Source organism: Cetorhinus maximus, chromosome 7, assembly GCF_964194155.1.
Source record: "Cetorhinus maximus chromosome 7, sCetMax3.hap1.1, whole genome shotgun sequence".
NCBI lineage: Eukaryota > Metazoa > Chordata > Chondrichthyes > Lamniformes > Cetorhinidae > Cetorhinus > Cetorhinus maximus.
The window spans coordinates 108,428,377-108,450,927 of record NC_135885.1 but is presented as its reverse complement, the minus strand read 5'-3'; the positions used below and the strand labels follow the sequence as shown (position 1 = coordinate 108,450,927).

General features: G+C 45.2%; 1 protein-coding gene across 6 annotated transcripts in view; it reads right to left on the bottom strand.

Moving 5' to 3' along the window:
* LOC144682972 (nectin-1-like) overlaps positions 1 to 22,551 on the bottom strand; it is a 93,607-nt gene that overhangs the window by 29,875 nt on the left and 41,181 nt on the right. For all 6 annotated transcript variants that reach the window (XR_013577145.1, XR_013577146.1, XR_013577144.1 and 3 more), the window contains exons 5-6: positions 10,659 to 10,804; positions 1,513 to 1,642 (exon numbers count right to left, since the gene is read on the bottom strand). Coding sequence is in view for 3 of the 6 variants with exons in the window: in XM_078545906.1 (XP_078402032.1) it covers positions 1,513 to 1,642; positions 10,659 to 10,804 (276 nt within the window). In the remaining 3 variants the exon portion in view is untranslated. The remainder of the gene's footprint in view (positions 1 to 1,512; positions 1,643 to 10,658; positions 10,805 to 22,551) is intronic.

The window sequence follows — 22,551 nt, the reverse complement described above, 5'->3', positions numbered from 1 at the left end:
GGAAAGGTATTGAAAGCCAGGCATAGATTGTGGAGGATAAACAAGAATTATTTGCTGCAGTCTCTTTCAGAAGATGGAACTTTGGTTGTGAGGATAGGATAGTGTTAGGAAATAGAAACAGTTTAAGTAAGTTTTAGCTTTACAATTTAAGTTTGATCTGTATTTCTGTATCTGTCTGTTAAGAAATATCAAATTGAGTTTTGGATTCACTTTAAAAGGGCGCTTGCATAAGGAGTTTTATGACTTAAGCTAAGGTAAACAAACAAGGGTAGAAGAATTGGGCTGTTGCCTAGCAACAGGGGTCCAGAGAGGCAGGTTCCTCCCACAGACACACACATAAGAAGAGAAACAGCAGTTTTGTTTTGGAAGCTGTTGGAGTTCAGTTGGTTTGAAGATTGCTGTGTAGCAGGATCAACCGAGAAAGGGAGGATAGCCAGCTCCAAGCCAAAATTGGTTGAAAGTAGCTTCCAGAGAGAGTGGAGCCCAAAAAGGGAAAGATAGTCAGTCTCAAGCTAAGGAAAACTCCAAAATCCAGGGGAGTGGAAGAAGGGAAAGTCCAAAGAAAACTTTCTAGTCAAAGGAAGGACAGGAACCTAGAAAAGGTCCTTTTAAGTGAAGTTAAGAGTGAGGGGCAGAGGGGAAGGCTCCAAGCTTCAGATTTAAAGAGAAAAAAGCGACAGAAAGCAGATTTAAAGCGAGAACAGCTTGCAAGAGGCAAGAAGGTCCATAGAGACAGCTGAAGGTCTGTAACTCTTTTCCATGTGCATGTGAAGCATTGGTACTGTTGTTAGCTGAGTCAGTGAAAAAGAGTATGTGGAAGACAGTTTGAATGCATGTGGCAACCCAGGGGAGAGGAACATTGGAAGGAGAGTTTGAAACCCTGGAGGTGAACCCTTGTGGAAGGTGTTTGAGAGAAAACATTGGTTTGGGAGAAGATTCCAAGGTGAGCTCTTAGGAAGTGGAGACTGGAAATCCTCGTGTGAAAGACGGAGTGCAGTGAAACCGGCTGGCTCATGGTGAGACAAGCATCTGGGGTCAGTTGAGGAGAGATCCATAACATCTGGCTGAGGTGGTATCTGTCACTTGAGGTCAGAGTGTGGTGTGTCTGGCCATAAATTTACATGGTCTGCGTACTTATTTTGTCCATTAGGGCATGAGATAGTTTTTGTAACTTGTGTTATCCTTACAAATCTGTATATATCTGTAAAGGATAGTTGTGGGTGAAGGGGTATTGTAATATAGCTCATCTTTTCTCGTTTAATAAATGTCTTCTTTTGTGAAAAGTTAATCAGTTGACTCCTGTGACTCTGTTCAGTCGCTACTCTCCACATATCTAAACAAACAAAAGTTGGGATCTATCAAGCTGGGTTCCACCCTCGGATCAGGCTTGTCCACGGCTAATCTCAGCTGGGGATCATAACAACAGAAACAAGACTAAAGCATTTCAAACATTGGTATTAAAATGTCATTTTGTTGAACCTTAGGGTATGAATTCAATGTACAAATACTTACATTTTTGGGGAGCTTTCTTTGTCGAACTGTGTTTTCCTATAATAGAGATAGCTGAGAATGCTGAGCACAATTACAAGTGCCAGGATTATGACGATAAGAGGCACTACATATTGACGTGGCTGGTGATCATCTGCAACCAAATAAGATATAAGGTTCTGTCATACAATAACAACAATGACATAACACCATTAATACAGAAAAATGTCCTAAGCTACTTCAGAGGTGCAATTAGACAAATATGGATGTTGAACCAAAGGCCAAAGGATAGCGGCATGTCATAATACTGTAAAACAATCAAGTCAGAGGGAGTACAGCTGCATTAAGTTTCAAGGGAGTTGGCACGGCTGGATGGGCCTCTACTTTAATGCCAGGAGTATTACAGGTAAAACGGATGAGTTAAGGGTGAGGATTGACATGTGGGATTGTGATATTGTAGCCATCACATAGATGTGGTTGAGGGATGGGCAGTATTGGCAGATCAACATTCCGGGATATAGAATCTTCAGGCGAGACAGGGGAGGGGGTAAAAGAGGAGGAGGCATTGCATTATTAGTTAAGGAGTCAGTTACTGCAGTAAGGAGAGATGATATCTTGGAGGGGGCATCGAATGAAGCTTTGTGGATAGAGCTTAGGGATCAAAAAGGGGCAACCACATTATTAGGTGTTTATTATAGACCCCAAGATAGTCAGCGGGAAATTGAGGAGCAAATATGTGCACAATTTGTGGAGGTGTGTAAAAACAATAATAGGGTAATTATATGCGGTGATTTCAACTTTCCCAACATTAATTGGGATAGACATACTGTTCAGGGCATGGATGGAGTGGATTTCTTGAAATGTGTACAGGAGAACCTTTTAGGTCAATATGTAGAGGGTCCAACAAGGGACGGCGCAGTGCTGGACCTAATTCTGGGGAAAGAAGCCAGACAAGTGGCTGAGGTGGTGGTGGGGGAGCATTTTAGTGATAGCAGCCGCATGGTACAATTTAAGTTTGTTATGAACAAAGGAATAGACAAGTTGCAAAAAAATGTTTTGGATTGGGGGGGATTGGATTTTCGTAAAATAAGGCAGGATCTGGCCAAGGTAGACTGGGAACAGCTACTTGTCGGGGAATCTGCAGAAGAGCAGTGAGAGGCGTTCAAAAAGGAAATAGGGAGTGTACAGGCTCAACATGTTCACTCTAGGGTGATAGGAAGGAGTAACAAGCCCAGAAACCATGGGTGACCAGAGATATTCAGGATACGATGAGAAGGAAAAGAGGCTTTTAGCAGGTACAAGGGGAGCAAATCAGCGGAGGCATTAGTGGAATACAGAAAGTGCAGGGTGGAGCTTAAGAAAGCAATTAGGAGATCAAAGAGGGGATATGAGAAAGCTCTGGTTGGTAAAAGTAATGAAAATCCCAAGATACTCTATAAGTATATCAATGGGAAGAGGATAACCAGGGAAAGAGTAGGGCCCATTAGGGACCAAGGGGGCAATCTATGGGTGGAGCCAGAGGACATTGGCAGAGTTTTGAATGAAGACTTCACATCCGTCTTCACCCAACAGAATGAGGATGAAGGTATGGAACTCGGGGAAAGAGACTACAAGGTTCTTGAGCAAATTGATATAGGGAGTGACAAGGTATTGGAGATGTTGAGAGGCTTAAAAGTAGTCAGACCTGCAGGTCTGGATGATTTGTGTCCCAGACTGCTGAGGGAGGCAAGGAAGGAGATCGCAGGGGCTCTGACCTAAATTTTTAATTCCTCTCTGGCCATGGGGGAGGTGCCAGAGGACTGGAGAACAGCTAATGTGGTTCCACTATTTCAGAAGGGTTGTAGAGAAAAGCCAGGGAACTACAGACCAGTGAGTGTCACGTCAGTGGTAGGGAAACTATTGGAGAAAATTCTGAAGGAGAGAATCTATCTCCACTTGGAGAGGCAAGGTTTGATCAGGGATAGTCAGCATGGCTTTGTCAGAGGGAGGTCATGCCTAACGAATTTGATTGAATTTTTTGAGGAGGTGACCAGGTGTGTAGATGAGGGTAATGCAGTTAATGTAGTTTATATGGATTTCAGCAAAGCCTTTGACAAGGTCCCACATGGGAGAATTATAAAGAAGGCAAATGCACATGGGATACAGGGTAATTTTATAAGGTGGATTCAAAATTGGCTTAGTTGTAGGAGACAGAGGGTGATGACAGAAGGCTGCTTTAGTGACTGGAAGCCAGTGTCCAGTGGCGTACCACAGGGATCTGTGCTGGGTCCCCTATTATTCGACATTTACATAAACGACATAGATGACTATGTGGGGGGTAGGATTAGTCAGTTTGCGAATGACACAAAGATTGGACGGGTGGTTAACAGAGAGGTTGGGTGTCTTGGGCTACAGGGAGATATAGATGGAATGGTCAAATGGGCAGTTAAGTGGCAGATGGAATTTAACCCTGAAAACTGTGAGATGATACACTTTGGAAGGAGTAATTTGACAAGGAAGTATTCAATGAACGGCATGACACTAGGAAGTTCTGAGGAACAAAGGGACCTTGGCATGTGTGTCCATAGATCTCTGAAGGTGATGGGGCATGTTAGTGGGGTGGTGAAAAAGACATATGGGACACTTGCCCTTTATTAATCGAGGCATAGATTACAAAAGTAGGGAGGCCATGTTGAAGTTGTATAGAACCTTGGTGAGGCCACAGCTAGAGTACTTTGTGCAGTTCTGGTTGCCACATTATAGGAAGGATGTGATTGCACTGGAGAGGGTGTAAAGGAGATTCATCAGGATGTTGCCTGATCATAACATTTAAGTTATGAAGAGAGGTTGGATAGGCTTGGGTTATTTTCGTTGGAGCAGAGAAGACTGAAAGGCGACCTGATTGAGGCGATGAGGGACATGGACCGGGTGGATAGGGAGCAGCTGTTCCCCTTAGTTGAGGGGTCAGTCATGAGGGGACACAAGTTCAAGGTGAGGGCTAGGAGGTTTAGGGGGGATGTGAGGAAAAACATTTTTACCCGGAGGGTGGTGACGGCCTGGAATGCGCTGCCTGGGAGGGTGGGGTGGAGGCGGGTTGCCTCACATCCTTTAAAAAGTACCTGGATGAGCTCTTGGCACGTCATAACATTCAAGGCTATGGGCCAAGTGCTGGTAAATGGGATTAGGTTGATAGGTCAGGTGTTTCTCACGTGTCAGTGCAGACTCAATGGGCCAAAGGGCATCTTCTGCACTGTGTGAATCTGAGATATTAGGAGGAATAACCAAAAGCTGATGATGATTTTTAAATAGATCTTTAAGGAGGAGAGAGAGTGGGAGAGAAAGAGAGAGACGGATAGTTGGAAAGGTTCCTTATTAACTTCCGTGGTGCATTTTATTTTGACACATCTGTGAAACACTAAGATAACTGGGCAGAAGTTCAAAAATAAGAAAAAAATATGGACAATGCTTGAAAAAATTAAAAAGAGCAATGGGCTGCTCTAGTACTTCTGTATTAGGACACATGTTTAATACAAGGGATAGTTTTAGCCTAACCTACCAGGTGGGTTCAGATCAATGGAGGGTAAAGTCAGGTGGGGTATAAAATGGGCAGCTGTCGTTCCTGCCATCCTCCTGATGAGTGAAATTAACAATGTATATTGACTTGCAGGTGAAGCTGAAAGAAATCCATTACACATTGCCTCAGGAAATACCCATAAGCAAGCAGAAATTCTAAATATCTCCGTGGTCTGAACTCACTTTTATAACAACCTCCTACCTCAAATCCCTCCAGTCCTGGGACATCTACCTACTATGCAAAGCTGCCTTATTTCTGCTTCAATAATAGATCTTTCAGTGGTCTCTTATCCACCCTGCGACAACTCCGTCCCTTAGCCCCTTCCTCTTTGCTCCTACTGTTCCCCCAAGAAAAAGCTCCTTAAAACCAACTTATGGTTTTTCCAAATCTTTCCTAATTTGGTGTCCGATCCTCCCATAAATAAAATGAACACACTGATTTTCAGCTTTGGCCTCAATAAACATTGCTAAAATTTGAAAGAAAAACAGAAAATGCTGGAAAAACTCAGTCTGACAGCATCTGTGGAGAGAAAAACAAAGTTAACGTTTCAAGTCTGTATGGCCAATGGTCTTTTCTTTCAGATTTCCAGCATCTGCAGTATTTTGCTTTTATCTTATCACTAAAATTAGAGCTGGAATGAAGCTGATCCCTGTGCAGCTTTTTATTGTTTCACTGCTTACGTAGGCTCATAGACTGATAGACATTTACAGCACAGGAGGCCATTCAGCCCATTGTGTCCACACTGGGCAATAAAGATCTGACTACACTAATCACATTTTCCAGTGCTTGGCCCATACCCCTGGAGGCTATGGCAACGCAAGTGAATATCTAAATACTTCTTAAATGTTACGAGAGTTTCTGACTCAATCACCCTTTCAGGCAGTGAGTTCCAGACTCCCACCACTCTCTGGATGAAAAAGTTTCTCCTCAATTCCCCTCTTTGCCTTCTAGCTCTTACCTTAAATCTATGCCCCTCATAATCTTATACACCTCTCTCAGGTCCACTTTCAACCTTCGCTGCTCCAAGGAAAACAACACCAGCCTATCCAATCTTTCCTCATTGCTCAGACCCTCCAGCCTAGGCAACATACTGGTAAATCTCCTCTGCACCCTCTCCAGTGCAATCACATCCTTCCTATAATGTGGTCACCAGAATTGCATGCAGTATTCCAGTTGTGGCCTAACCAGCATTTTATACAGTTCCAGCATAACCTCCCCGCTCTTGTATTCCATGCGTCGGCTAATAAAGGCAAGTATTTCATATGCCTTCTTAACCACCTTATCTACCTGTCCCGCTACCTTCAGTACTTTCCAGGGTCTTACCATTCAAAGTGTAATCCCTTGTTAGCCCTCCCCAAGTGCATTGCCTGACACTTTTCGAGTTGAATTCCATTTGCCACTGCTCTTCACACCTGACCAGTCCATTGATATCCTCCTGCAGTTTATGGCTATTCTCCTCATTCCTGCCAATTTTTGTGTCATCCACGAACTTCTTGATCATACCTCCTACATTTAAGTCTAAATGTACACCACAAACAGCAGTAAGAGTAGTCTTTCCTCAGTTTAGAATTTTTATTCCCGGCCCTACCTTATCCTTTTCCATAACTATCCTAAATCTCTCCCTGACTGTTTGGGGGCCTAAAGTACACGCCTAACAGCGTGTTTGCCGCTTTTGTGTTTTTTACTTCTACCCATATGGCCTCCTTTGATGATCCTTCCTAGATAATGCCCAGGCATCTAGGGAAAAAAACACTTGCTATGGATTACAGCTGGAGACAGTTCTGAGATTTTCCCTCCACCCGGACCCTCCCTCTGGTCTCTTACCCTCTCTTGCTCTCTTTATTGAAAACTGCCTGGATGACATGGCCATTTTAGTTTCTTTGCTCCTCTCACTCACTCTAACCTGTCTCCCTCAGAACTTACTGAACTCCACTCTCTTAGATTCACCCCTAACATGTTCACGACAGTATTGGTAGGAGCAATCACTGTACAGTCCTTGCGTACACAAATTCCTGCCTTTACACTGAGGATAACCTGCATCTTGTAGCTTGGCACCGTGCTAAATGGGATCAATTCAGAATAGGTCTAGTAGCTCCAACTGACCATTCTTTGGGTGCTGTGGGCCATCAGTAGCAGCTGAATTAGATTACATACAATCAGTAACCTCAGGACTGGTATATCCCTCACTCGATCATCAACACGCCAGGTGACCAGTCCCGGTTCAGTGAAGAGTCTAGAAAAACATGCTATAGGCAGAAGTAAAACTACAACACAAGATTGTAACCATGCTAAACAGCAGAAGCAGCATGCTATAGGCAGAGCCAAGTGTTCCCACAATCTGATCAAAATTCTGCAGTCCTGCCATATCCAGTGCTGACTGGTAGCGGAAAATCAAGCCCAGCTTGTGAGTGCAAAAGACAAGGCTGGAGCTTCAACCTGAAATCCAAATGGATGGTCTATCTAAGCATCCTCCTGAGGTCCCGACCATCACAAAGGCCAGTCTTCAGAGAATTTGATTTACTCCATGTGATATCAAAAAATGGCTGCACACAAGACACAGCAAAGTCGATAGCCCCTGACAACATCTGACTGTAATGTTTTAGTTTCTCTATCTGCATTGTATTGATATGAAGATGGCATCACCAGAACAATGTTTAAAATCTATCTTCCTTTTACTTCAACGAACCATGTCCTTCTACCATAATTGACAAGGTTCATGGCCATGTCTATTCTACCTCTTCCCTTCTCTTTACAATATTTCCACAAAAGGATTCATTCCCCTTGTCCTCACCTTGCACCCCAAAAGGCTCCACATTCAACAACTCATTCTCTGCCATTCCCCCCACTCCACTTCCATGCCAACTGGGTTGCACCATGAGAAACAACTTCCCCTCTCCTTCCAGCATGACACAGAGAAGGTTCCCGCTATGGTAGCTTGGTTCACTCTTCAATCATGCCAATATCTGCTATCAAACCCTGAGCCCACATCCATGCAAAGGTAGCAGATAAACCACCTTCCATCTTACCACACCGCTTCCTACCATCCAGGGCCTCAAACACTCCTTCAGGATGAAACCACAATTTACTTCACTTCTTTCAATTTTTGTATTTGCTGTTCATGATGTGCTCCCCTCTATATTGGAAGACGGAACGCAGATTGGGTAGTCGCTTTGCTGAACAACTCCATTCGGTTTGTAAATGTGATCCTGAGTTTCCAACCACTTGTCATTTTAATTTTCTTCCCCAGTTTCGCTTTCTGTGCTCAGCATCCTACATAGTTCCGGTGAAGCTCAATGGGTGCTTGAGGAACAGCACGTCACCTTTGATTAGGCACTTTACAGCTTTCCAAACTCAACACTGTGTCACGCCGCACTGTTCCCCAAGCCGCGACAAATGTGAAAAGTTTGGCCAAACCACCCAATTGCCCTAATTCTACCTAACTGTTTAATTAAGGTTAACAGAATACGAGCACCAGGTTTGTAAACTTATCAAGTAAATAACTTTATTAAACAAATTGTCTTTAATTAATGGCAAATGAAAGGAATATGAACTGCTAACTTCTAACACTATAACTAACTCTACCCCCTTCTTAAATCCCTACACACACACACACACAACATGGATTTTAAGGGTGGGATAAAACAGTTCAATAGCACCAATTCGAAGTACAGAATTCGATTGGTTGATTTTGACCAATGTCTTCCAAATTTCTTTCAGTTCTTATTGATAACATGAGGTGGTCTTCCAGCACTTTCAGTGGTTGAGAACTTGCTTTCCAATATCTCTAACAGTGATTTTCCCTTTTTCCTTTCGACAGGGATTTCATCAGAGAGAAAGCAGGCAATAGGGATATGACGAAAAGAGATTTTAGATGTTATATCTTTGCAGGTCAGGAGTTTCCTGCTGCAGTGCTTCTCACACAAAACCTGGTCACCTGGTCAGGAGCCAATTAAAATGCTGTTGTCTGACAGCTCCCTTGGTCCAGGACTCCTTTCCGGCACCATTATTTCTTTCATGGCACACTCTGTTCCAGGCCTGCAACATTGTATATATCGCTCATCCTGTTCCAGAGGACATGTCCTTTAAACTGCGGCCATAGTAATTCTAATCCACAGTCCAACAGAAAATGAAGATATGTTCTTTACAACATTCCAACAGAAATAAAAAGATATGTTCCTTACAACTGAGTTGAATAATGTCAGATCATAGTAATTGCTACCATTTTTTCAGACAGTTGACAAAATGACTTTTGTCATTTACAGTTCCTTTAGACTAATCTTTTGAATATTTTATTGTCCCATTACCACCTTCTTTTTGCCTGGTACCATCTCTCCTTTTGTCATTTAATCACTCTTGTTTTCCACCCCATCACAGACTTTCCCTTTTGTTCTTTCCTTTCCACCTACGCATTCACTGCCTCTGAACTTGCTTAAAACACATTAAATCTTAATATTTTACCAAGTTCTGGTGAAAGGTCATTCACCTTAAATATTGGGAGGAATTTTTTCAGAAATCGACAAAGAGATCGGCTGGGGAAAATCGACATTTGACCCACCAATGGCAATTGCGGAATTTCACCCCATGTCGTGTGGAAATTTGTTAAAAAAAATCAGAGGCATGGGTTTTACGTTAGATCACTGGCAGGGAGGCCTCTGATTCACGCCTTGGCCTCAGAGCTTCAGTAATCCGTCTACCATATTTAAAGGCTGCCCCTGCAGAGATAGCATTCTCCAAGGGATAGGAAGCTGCTGCAAAGACATGGCTGCCAAAGCTAAGAAGCATGCTGCCCCAAATTTAGCAACACCTCCCTCAAGCACCGACTGAATGCAGTGGGGGCCTGCTGCAATGTCCTCTACACCCGCTCTGGGCAAAGGCCAGCAAGCAAAGTTACCAGTCCAGCATGGGAGGTGGTGGCAGCAGTGGTCAGCACCAATGTACTCCAAAAGAGGACAGCCACCCAGTGCCAAAACAGGATGAATGACCTCCTCCTTCCTGCCAGGGTAAGTCACTCTTCTCATTACTCTCAACTCACACACTCACAAACCCATCACACATTCACAGGGATCTCACTCACTGCCAGCTCAAGGGACATCACTATTCACTCTCTCACACACACACCTTCATCTGCCCTGCAGATCGTGTCCTCATCCCGTCCATAGCACCACTAAGCACATACACATGCCTGGCAAGCATCCTCCTAACGTTCCCTCCATCTTGTCTTCATGCAGGACAATCTGGCACAAAACAAAAGGGAGAGGTCCCAGACTGGTGGTGGAATGCCTGACCCCAAGACCTGACAGAGTTTGAAAATAGAGCAATTCAGCTGGCCATTGTGGATGTGGACCGTTCCTGTGCTGATGGTCCTTAGCATTTTTAATGAGTATACACTAATATTGCTATCCTTATAAAATATTCTATTCAATAATTGTAAGGATAACAACAGCAGATCACTCAGTATATTGGAAAACATTGTAAAATAAGGTTAAATGTTCAGTTGTAAATTGTTCAGTTTTTAATATCATTTTGTAACAAAATGTGTTTAATTCTTCAATTCGAAACTGAAATTTATAAACTTAAAAATCACTGGAACATACATATGAATTTACAAGACACTTACCTGTGAATAAATAAATGGAGCCTAATGCAGTACCAACTGTGTTTTTTGCTTCGCATGTATAGAGCCCATAAAGGTCAAGAGTCATCTTAGGCAATTTAACGTGGTCATTTTCTGTTATCACACCATCTGGGATAGAGCCACTGTCTCTAATAAAAACAGTTCAATTGCAGGTCAGTATAAACTATTTGATTTGCTTCAATCAAATGACATAAGGCATTACGATAATTCCATGCAGCTAAGTGCTCAGTATAACTGTGCTAGCGGTAGTTACATTCTTTTGGTAGACTTCAGTTCAGTTGTATTAAAGAAAGATATATTGATATAATTAAGCCAACAGTATCTTGCCTTTAAATAGTGCCTTTAACATAGGCAAATATCCCAAGGTACTTCGAGATGTAAATAGACTTTATGTGGAAAAACCGAAGGTGGGAATCAATAAGGGATAAAACATGGTGCAGCAACTAACATTCATTTACTTCGCTGGGCAGAGTCCTTCGTCCAGAAATACCGTGTAACAGTAGCAATCTCCATAGAGCTGAGCATCGTTGTGTAATGTATTGGAAAAGCAAACAGGGGATCTGAGAAAGCTCTGGCTGGTAAAAGTAGGGAAAATTCCAAGATATTCGAGAAGTATATCAATGGGAAGAGGATAACCAGGGAAAAAGTAGGGCCTATAAGGGACCAAGGGGGCAATCTATGGGTGGAGCCAGAAGACACTGCTCGAGTGTTGAATGAATACTTCACATCCGTCTTCACCCAAGAGAATGAAGATGAAGAGATCGAACACGGGGAGAGAGACTGCGAGGTTCTTAAGCATATTGATATAGGGAGTGACAAGGTATGGAGGTGTTGGCAGGCTTAAAAATGGACAAATCTCCAGGTCTGGAAGATTTGTGTCCCAGACTGCTGAGGGAGGCAAGGGAGGAGACCGCAGGGGCTCTGATCCAAATTTTTAATTCCGCTCTGGCCATGGGGGAGGTGCCAGAGGACTGGAGAACAGCTAATGTAGTTCAGCTATTTAAGAAGGGTTGTAGGGAACTACAGGCCAGGGAGTCTCACGTCAGTGGTAGGGAAACTATTGGAGAAAATTCTGAAGGAGAGAATCAATCTCCACTTGGAGAAGCAAGGTTTGATCAGGGATAGTCAGCATGGCTTTGTCAGAGGGAGGTCATGCCTAACAAATTTGATTAATTTATTTGAGGAGGTGACCAGATGTATAGGTGAGGGTAGTGCAGTTGATGTAGCTGATATGGATTTCAGCAAAGCCTTTGACAAGGTTCCACATGGGAGACTAATATAGAAGGCAAAGGCACATGGGATACAGGGTAATTTGATAAGGTGGGTTCAAAATTGACTTAGTTGTAGGAGATGGAGGGTGATGACAGAAGGATGCTTTAGTGACTGGAAGCCCATGTCCAGTGGCGTACCACAGGGATCTGTGCTGGGTCCCCTATTATTTGTCATTTATATAAACGACATAGATGACTATGTGGGGGGGAGAATTAGTAAGTTTGCGGATGACACAAAGATTGGCTGGGTGGTTAAAAGTGAGGTTGAGTGTCTTGGGATACTGAAAGATATAGACCGGGATGGTCAAATGGACAGATAAGTGGCAGATGGAATTTAACCCTGAAAAGTGTGACGTAATACACTTTGGAAGGAGTAATTTGACAAGGAAGTATTCAATGAATGGCATGACACTAGGAAGTTCTGAGGAACAAAGGGACTTGGCGTGTGTGTCCATAGATCTCTGAAGGTAGAGGGGCATGTTAGTGGGGTGGTGAAAAAGGCATATGGGACACATGCCTTTATCAATCGAGGCATGGATTACAAAAGTAGGGAGGTCATGTTGGTGTTGTATAGAACTTTGGTGAGGCCACAGCTTGAGTACTGTGTGCAGTTCTGGTCGCCACATTATAGGAAGGATGTGATTGCACTGGAGGGGGTGCAGAGGAGATTCACCAGGATGTTGCCTGGGATGAAACATTTAAGTTATGAAGAGAGGTTGGATAAACTTGGGTTGTTTTCGTTGGAGCAGAGAAGACTGAGGGGTGACCTGATCGAGGTATACAAGATTATGAGGGGCATGGACAGGGTGGATAGGGAGCAGCTGTTTCCCTTAGTTGAAGGGTCAGTCACAAGTGGACATTCAAGGTGAGGGGCAGGAGGTTTAGGGGGGATGTGAGGAAAAACTTTTTTATCCAGAGGGTGGTGTCGGTCTGGAACGCACTGTCTGGGAGGGTGGTGGAGGCGGGTTCCCTCACATCCTTTAAAAAGACCGAAGGTGTTCCGCAAAGCGGTCACCCAGTCTACACCCAGAAGGAACACCTTCGGTCTGTCTGCAAGCATGACCCAGACCTCCCTGTCGGTTGCCATTTCAACACTCCACCCTGCTCTCATGCCCACATGTCCATCCTTGGCCTGCTGCATTGTTCCAGTGAAGCTCAATGCAAACTGGAGGTACAGCACCTCATCTTCCGACTAGGCACTTCACAGCCTTCCGGACTGAATATTGATTTCAACAATTTTAGATCATGAACTCTCTCCTCCACCCCCACCCCACCCCCACTAGGGCTATCTGTACCTTGCTCGTCCTGCATTCTACCCTTAATGTCACCTATTAGCACATTCCTTAGCTAATATCACCACCGTCAACACCTCTTTGTCCTTTTGTCTATGACATCTTTTGGCTATCTCCACCTATCACTGGCCCTCTATCCAGCTCTACCTGTCCCACCCCCCCTTAAACCAGCTTACATTTCACCCCTCTTCTATTTTTACTTAGTTCTGCTGAAGAGTCATACGGACTCGAAACGTTAACTGTGTTCCTCTCCGCAGATGCTGTCAGACCTGCTGAGTTTCTCCAGGTATTTTTATTTTTATTTAGTGTGTAGTCAGACATTGGTTAGAATACCTTCTACCTTGTCCTAAATATGTTGCAAAATCCCAACTTCAGGAATGAATACCCAGCAGTGTGACATTATTTTCCATTACTTACGCTCACCTAACGTTGGTCTCACTGGCTGGGATTTTCCTGTCCCACCAGCAGCCAGCATCATTGTAGGCGGGACTGAAAAAATTGGAGAGTGGCCATCCAGCTCACGATGATGCTGGTGGGACCAGAAAACCCTGCCCACTGAGTGGCACTGTCAATTAGTGTTGTATTGGGGAATTTTTGTGCATTAGTCCATTGAGCACAGGACCAGCCTGAGAATGCCTGCCTCAAATTACCTCAAAACTTTACAGCGAGTAGAAAGAGGAAACTTTCATTCCATCAGAATGGGTGGATTGTAAGCAAGGTCGTAGATGTTAAAGGCCAATATCTAACCCAATGCAACACACTAAATTTGGCCCTCCATTTAACACGACATTTCTGCAGTTACCAATCTTTTCAACCACACCCTCACCTCCAACTTCAATGTCCTCATCCCTATTAAAACCGCTATTTTCTCACCGTAGTCATTCTCTCTGGCAAGGCCCTCGCCGCTGATCCTTTAAGTCCAAGGGATACAGACATGAACAGATATAGCAGACAACTAATTTAGCCAATCACTCCCATACCTGGCTAGACCACATAATACAGTACCAGGCACTGCTCTTGTCTGTTAAAACGGCTCATTGGAATGCAAAGTTACACCCTGGTGTTGTTTCTCTAAGGCAAGCTGTCTTCTTAATGCCCCCCATCTCCACCACCCTCACCTCCAACAACAAGTGTCACCAAGATTGAACCGGTGAACCAAGGTCCTTAGGTAAGGTGAATGTAAAATTTCCCAATGCGCTATTTCCAAGAGGAGCAGGGGAGTTATCCCTGGTGTCCTGGCCAAAATATGATCAAAGAACAAAGAAAAGTACAGCACAGGAACAGGCCCTTCGGCCCTCCAAGCCTGCGCCGATCATATTGCCCATCAATTAAAACATTTTGCACTTCCGTGGTCCATATCCCTCTATTCCCATCCTATTCATGTATTTGTCAAGCTGCCTCTTAAACACCACTATCGTACCTGCTTCCGCTACCTCCTCTGGCAGCGAATTCCAGACACTCACTACCCTCTACGTAAAAATACTTGCCCTGCACATCTCCTCTATAGTTTTCTCCTCTCACCGTAAATCTATGTCCCCTAGTAATTGACTCTTCCACCCTGGGAAAAAGCTTCTGACTATCTACTCTGTCCATGCCACTCAGAATTTTGTAAACTTCTATCAAGTCGCCCCTCAATCAGCGTCGCTCTAGTGAGAACAATCCGAGTTTCTCCAACCTCTCCTCATAGCTAATAACCTCCAGACCAGGCAGCATCCTGGTGAACCTCCTCTGCACCCTCTCCAACGCCTCCATATCCTTCTGGTAATGTGGTGACCAAAATTGCACGCAATATTCCAAGTGTGGCCTAACCAAGGTTCTATACAGCTGCAGCATGACTTCCCAGCTTTTATACTCAATACCCCTGCCAATGAAGGCAAGCATGCCATATGCCTTCCTGACTACCTTATCCACCTGCGTTGCCACTTTCAGTGACCTATGGACCTGTACACCCAGATCCCTCTGCCTGTCGATGCACTTAAGGGTTCTGCCATTTACTGTATAATTCCTGCTTGTATTAGACCTTCCAAAATGCATTACCTCGTATTTGTCCGGATTAAACTCCATCTGCCATTTCTCCGCCCAAGTCTCCAACCGATCTACATCCCGTTGTATCCTTTGACAATCCACTTCACTATCTGCAACTCCTCCAACCTTAGTGTCGTCTGCAATCTTACTAATTAGCCCAGTTACATTTTCCTCCAAAATCCTCAAACCAGATTATCTGGTCATTATCAAATGGCTGTTTGTGGGAGTTTGCCAAGTGCAAATGAGCTGCCACTTTTCCTATATTTACAGCAGTGACTACACTTCAAAACATACTTCAGTGGCTGTAAAGCTCTCTGAGACATTGGGTGGTCATGAAAAGGGGTAGAGAAATGCAAGCTTTTCATTTTCATCCAATTAGCTGCCTCTGACAATTCCTTCCTTTCCCCTAGCCCACCGGGCCAAACTTCTTCTGAGGCTCCTCCTTATCCTCACCTTGAACATGTGTCTTTCTTCAGTTTTCTAGCTCCCCTCATCCTGTCTAATGGGATCCACCTCATGCCTACTTGGCCTTATTCCCACCAGTTTACTGATCATCCAACTTTTCTTTCTGGCTCCCATTCTAGGCAGTTCTCTCTCCATAGGTTCTGTACCCCTCTCCTTCAAACCTGTCATCCTCACCCCTCATCTCAAAAACCCTACCTTTGGTCCCTCCAATCCAAATGCTACCTCGTCTCTAACCTCCTTTTTCTCATGTTGTCACCTCCCAAATTCTTGTCTATATTTCTGGAACTCAATGCTTAAATTCTTCAATCAGGTTTCCGCCCTATCACAGTCCAAAACAGCTCTTACCAACTCACAAATAACATCCTACATGAGAGTCCTGTAGGCAAAATATACCTCCTCGTCCTGTTTACAACCTTTGACACAGTTGACTACACCATCCTGCTCCAATGCCTCTCCACCATCGTTCAGCTGGGTAGGACTGCAATCACTTGGTTCCATTCTTATCTAAGTGTAGGCAGATAATCATCATCAATGGCTTCTTTTCCCATTCCCACAAAGTTACTTTTGGTGTTCCTTAAGGATCCCTCCAATAACTCACCTATATGCTGCCTATCAGCGACATATCCAAAAACACAGGATGGAATTTTCTAGTCCCGCCAGTGGCAGGTTTCATGGCGGGTGGGAGCAGTAATTTCAGAGAGAGGCTAAAAGTCGGAATCTCACCGGCAGGAAATGAAATTGGATTTTCCCCTCACCACATTCGTGGCGGGCTGATGACGGGTCAGGTTTCCCGCTGATCCATGTCGGGAAAGCTATTTGGATGCATTACCGTGTTATGAATACTCATTAAAAAAGCTACTTGCTGGAATCACATTCTCCCTCTCAATTACGTGCCACGCCAGCGGAAAATTAGACTGATCTGAAAAGCAACCGGATATAAGTTGCTTGCAGCTATCCACCCTCACTTCACTCATGACTTTGATGTGAGTGCAACTTTCAAAGTCTGCCTGCAACAACTCTGCTCTGATTTCTCAGCAATGCCAGTGTTATGCCACACTGGTGTGGGTATAGTGTAGGTCTGCTCATGGCGGGTACCTCCATACTCCGGGAGGACAGCACTCAATATGTGCAGTTGCTCTAGGCAGGGCTGCACGCTGAAACACAGACCAGCATTGTGACCTGGGGTTGGGGCTGGAGTTGGAGTTGGGGTTGGGGTGGGAGGGGGACCGAGGAGGTTAACAGAGACATGGGAGCAAATGGGCTCTGGTGAGGTTGGAGTGTGTGGGGGGAAAAAAATGACAGAGCCATGAGGGACAATGGGGTATTGTGGGGTTGGGCAGGGGTGGAGGGGTGTGCAATGGCAGGCAGAGGGGAGACCAGGAGTGGGGAAGCTGGAGCCTGAGCCCAAGCCTGACCTGGAAGACTAGAAAGCAGACACAGAAGGGAGTGGATGGTAATCGAACTGTTTGAATGGGAGGGGGTGCACACAGACTCTGGAATAGGAGAAGGAGGTTGTGTTCGTGTGGCACAAGAAGGATACGTTGCACAGAGACTCATAGAGATTGGGGAGGGGAAAGGCTTGCACATGAGGGACTGGTTGTACAGAGGCTCATGGACTGGGGTGGTGGAGACTGTGTTGTATTCAGTGAAGAAGGAACTGGAAAGCTCATTGAAAGGCGGTCATAGTCCCTGGTCTGAGGCCAGGGGGTCAGGGCGAGAGATTAAAGGCAGTCCTGGGGTTTTGTGGAACTAACAGTCAAGGTGAGGGTTTAAAGGCAGTCCTGGGGCTTTGCAGGCCAGGCTGCAGGGCTCTGCATGGCACACACATCATAGTCCCGCTGCAGGGAGAGGCAGGGCCTGTGTGCTCAATTGGGATAAGGCACAGCCTGGTGTGCAGGACATGGCCATGGGCTCGTCTGGACCGGTAGTGGGCTGCAGGTGGGATGGTCATAGTTAGGGGAGACATCTGAAGCTTGTAAATCAGGAAAACGTAATAAAGAGGGGGCTACTTGAAGCTCTCCTGGGGGGGTGTGGTCTTCGGTATGTGACAGCGCACACAGCCTCGAGATGGGGAGGGGTAAGATCCACATGGGGCATGGGGACATCAACAGTGATGGGTTCAGTGGGGGAGTGTTGGAATGTCCACCACAATTACAATGGGATCCAGGGCTACTGGGGGATGCTGGAGAATAATCAGAGCGAGGTCTACCTGCATATCGTGAGGATCCAGGAAGATTGAAGGGACCTGAACACCGACGGGGAGAGCTGAAGCTGGTCTCGAAGAAGAAATTCAGCACCACCATCTTGAAATCCTGAAGTTATTGCACAGTTTAAAATCAAAACTGTAAAAGAATCTGCATGGGAGGGCACTGAGGCAGTGTGGGAGGAGCCCAAGGTTGGACTAAGGGGCCCTTTCAGGGGGCACCCTCAAACTGCTTAGAGTCACAACATTGAAAGAGAGAGTAAAAAAGAGGGAGACTTCCTTGAGAAGGTGCAATTGGAGCCATTGCCTTTTGGTGAGCTTCAACGAGAGACTGCAGGAGTCACTGGCTTCACAATACAGTAGCGCCATTTGAGCTTTAATAGAGAGGTGAGAGAATGGAAAATACAGACAACTGTTAAGGAAGTACAGCTGCTGCATATCTGCCAGATCATCAATGAAAGCCTCTAATGTGCTTTGTCCAATTGGCAGAGAGAATGGGCAAAGGGCATCCAGTCATTGCTGAAGTGCAAATTGAGCTTAATCGGTACAGCAGCTCGTACATTTCAGGAGTGTCTTTGCTAAGGTGGCACACTACGTGAATGTGTCCAAACCTCTTCCAACCTCTGTCGGATTGAGATCTTGCGGTTGGTATCTTGGTCACTGTTATGACCAATGAAGTTGGTAAAGTGGAGTTATTTAAAAATCCCAGAGGGAAACTTTAAACAGCTGTCATAACCTATAATTTTAAATGTTATGTTTGAGATGTGACTTTAAATTCAGGAATCAGACCACTAGTTCTCGAGGTTTTATATTAAACTAAGTGAAACATTTTATTAATTTATACAGGTTCAAATATATATACAAAACAAAAACAAAAATACCTGGAAAAACTCAGCAGGTCTGGCAGCATCTGCGGAAAGGAACACAGTTAACGTTTCGGGTCCGAATGACCCTTCAACAGAACTAATTAAAAATGGAAGAGAGGTGAAATATAAGCTGGTTTAGGGGTGGGGGGAGGGGACACAAGTAGAGCTGGATAAAGAGCCAGTGCTTTTTTTGCTTTTATCCAAATATATATACACATGGCTTCAAATTACTACTATCATAACTTTTAACAAATTCCCAAACTAATCTCCGTTAAGGCAATGGCAACCCAGAGACTTAACCAAACACCAGGCGCAGCATTTTCACCTTATGAATTCAAAATAAGGTTCTTTTCACTTTGATTGCTGTGGATCCAGTTGGAGGCTTACAGCTGACTTTTGATCTCACATTGCCTCTGCTCTGCACACCCGAAAACTACCGCCATTGATTGAATTCAAATTCTCATTCGTCTCACCAGCCTCTTTGAAATTCACCTTTTAACAATGAAGCCCCTTTCATAGTAATAATTTTATTAGTAATATAAACATATTGCTTGGTAGCTGCTAGATAGGCGTCAATGTTCACCCCACTCCTTGGATGCTCTATTCAAAAAATGCAAATGCACACTATTTCTCTCACATAGCAAAACTAGTACACATCTAAGCACCCAGACTAGCTGGCTTTAATCCAATTAAGACATACCCACAGACTAAACCCCTTTTTTAAAAGAAAAACATTTTCGAAAATATTATATACATTACTAGCTTCATGACAGTCACCTCGGTCTGTGAGTTTGCGTCTCAGCTACAAGGCTGTATCAGCAAAAAGCTAGTAGTGTTGATGCAGCTCTAGGACATGACAGTGGCTTTCTGTTTGTGAGTGGGAGGTCAGCTATATTTGCCCAGAATTCATTAATCTGCTTCATTTATCACGCCACAGGGAGAAAGCAGATTGAATAATGGAGCCTGGGCTCAATGCTGCCTTCTTAATGGCAATGATCCAGGAGGAGGCCTGGCCTGAGGTCCATGGGAGCTCCAGCAACACCCAGAGGATGAGGAGGTTAGGACCATCCAATGGGGGCGACATGCATGACCAAGGGTCTACCGAAGACTTTCCTATTTGGAGAGAGCAACAGACAATGCCGCGCATACCTGCGCTTGTCAAGAGAGCTGGTGGATCAAATCTGCCACGTTCTGCGAGAAGATCTAACGCCCCATGGACTGGGAAGACTTCCCCTGCCAGTGTCCTGAAGGTCACCACCACACTCAATTTTCTTTGCCCGTGGATTGCTCCAGGGATCCATAGAGAATCTATGTGGCATCTCGAGGGTGCCCTCCATAATCGTGGCATGTTGCATCCTTCACAACCTGGCACTTCAAAGGGGGATCCCTTGCCTGATGGAAACATTGAGGAGGCTGAGAGGAAGGGCAGGAACCTGAAGAGGGAGGTGAGGGTAAGCTTCGACATAAGGATGCCATCGAAGAAGCATGCTGTGGAAACGTGCCCGTGCCACACTGATAACCACAAGATTCCAGGAGGAGTAAGGTGCAGGCAACAGGACACGGCCACATTCTTTCTGTCCCCTAGTGCCATTCCAGTGCACTGAAAGGCCTTTACAACCAGTAACATTGATAGCAAGTTCAGCATTCGGACTTACACCTTCAACTCTCGTGATTCACCAGGCCCTAATCTTTGGAAAGCTCAACAGCGAACCTTGTATCTGTGTGCTCTGGGAAGTGAAAGCGGGCACAACAGCACAAACGCTGAGTCAAAGGAATTGATGCAGTCATCGCCACCTTAATGAGAAACTTTTAGTGGATGCTGAGATGTAGGCATGGCTGGAGAGACCATCATGGATGTAGGTCTTGTGCTTTGCTACTACCAACGAAGGCAGCCATGTCAGTTTGACAGCTAACCCTCCAAAGCTAGTGAGCACACCTAACTCTATGTTGTTTTGTAAGGAGTAGAGGTTACTAGCAGATGTTGCAAACACTTTCAGTAAAGAGTTTGACACATCTCCCTGACATAACACAAGGCCAAGTAACTATCATGAGTCAGCTACAAATCGCATGAATGTGAGCCTCACAAAGGGAGGTGAACACTGAGTGGGAGCATGGCTCACCCTCGCAATAAGAGGGCACACAGATGCATACGCACGATGCTTTCAAGCGACGAGGTAATTCTCATGAACAGCAAATATATTTACAAAAATGCATGACATATACAGTGATTGAACACCCGTGACCCAGAAGTGATGTCAAAGTTTCATAATTTTTTTTAACTACACAGCTACACATTTTTCTTTTTTAACATTTATTATTGGTAACATTTAACCAATGGGTGGTATTTACATTCTACATTTTGAAAGGCACAATCAAAGCTTCCGAGATATCTAAGCTTCAAGCATTTCGTGCCACTAAATTGAGCTCAATATACAGTGCAACATAAATACTATCACGCGACCTGGTTCCTGATTCTTTAGCATCCCCGACATCCGCAGCAGAGGTAGGGGCTGCCTGCTACTGCAACTGCCTGTTGGCTTTGATGACTTTGGCAGGTGGCTTCCGAGACCTGGAGGGCCTAGCCTGCTTTGAGTCTCCTGCTGTAGGGCAGGTGCACCCTCCTCAGCTGTACTGCTGGAGGTGATGAGGTTACAGGCAGAGGGGATTGAGATCAGCTGGACACTCATGGAGTCACCTGGGTGGATGGCCCCGGGGTCTCCAGCTGCTGATCCTCTTCCCTATGAATGCCCGAGAGCCACTGCCTGACTCCGTGGGGAGAATGAGCCTCCTGGAGGGAGGTCAACGTGCCCTACCCACTCTCGCATAGCTACTGATAGATCCCACCTATGCCTATAGAGTTGAAGTGCAGGTCCAAGTGCAATTCCAGCAGGTTCTGCTGGACTAAGGTCTCCAAGGTGGCTGCCACCCTTCCTATGGAGACCTCGAGGCACTCGCATGTCAGAGCTATGACATCAGGCAGAACGCGGATGGACTCCTCCATTCTTGTTTGTAGTCTGTTAACTGTCTCTCACAACTCTGTACCTCGGACTCAGCATGTGCCTGTTCTCCAGCGGGTGCCTGTTCTCCAGCAATCCTCGACCTGAGTTGTCACTGCCTCCGACTGATGTGTCAGTGAGGTGTTCCCCAGAACGTGACCCCAATCCTAACTTAGATCTACGACCTACCGGGGTGTGTGTCTCTGTGCTGGTGGAGAATGCAGGTGAATGCAGTGACAGTTCTTCATCTGATGTGTCCTCAGAATTCTCCTCTGAGGTGACTGGGGGGGCTGAAGCTTACGGTTGTGCTGGAGCTGTTTCTGGGCCTGCTGATGCCTGTAAGAGATACAGAAGATAGATTTACTTCATAAGCAGGCAGAATATAGAATTGCATGTCACTCACTGTGATTATCAGGATGTGATCAACTCATGGAGAGCCCACCCATACTGGCTTGCTGTGAGAGGCTGATCTCGCTTTCCCCACAGAAGCGATCTTTGTCCTCCCCTGCCAGCTCGGTGGCATCTTCCTCAAACTGGGACAGCTCCTGAATGGCTGCCTCCTTCTGTCTGGGATAGCACCCTCCAGTTGTGGGCAAGCTTGGCCTGCGTGAAGATAAATGGAATGGAAGGTGATGAGAAGAGATGGAGGACAGGTTGGGAAGCATGCATGCCGGCTGTGTGTGCTGAGCCCTAACCATAAAGGGTTGAGGATGGAGTTTGTGTAGCATGGAAGATGGGATTGCTGGTGGTGTCAAAG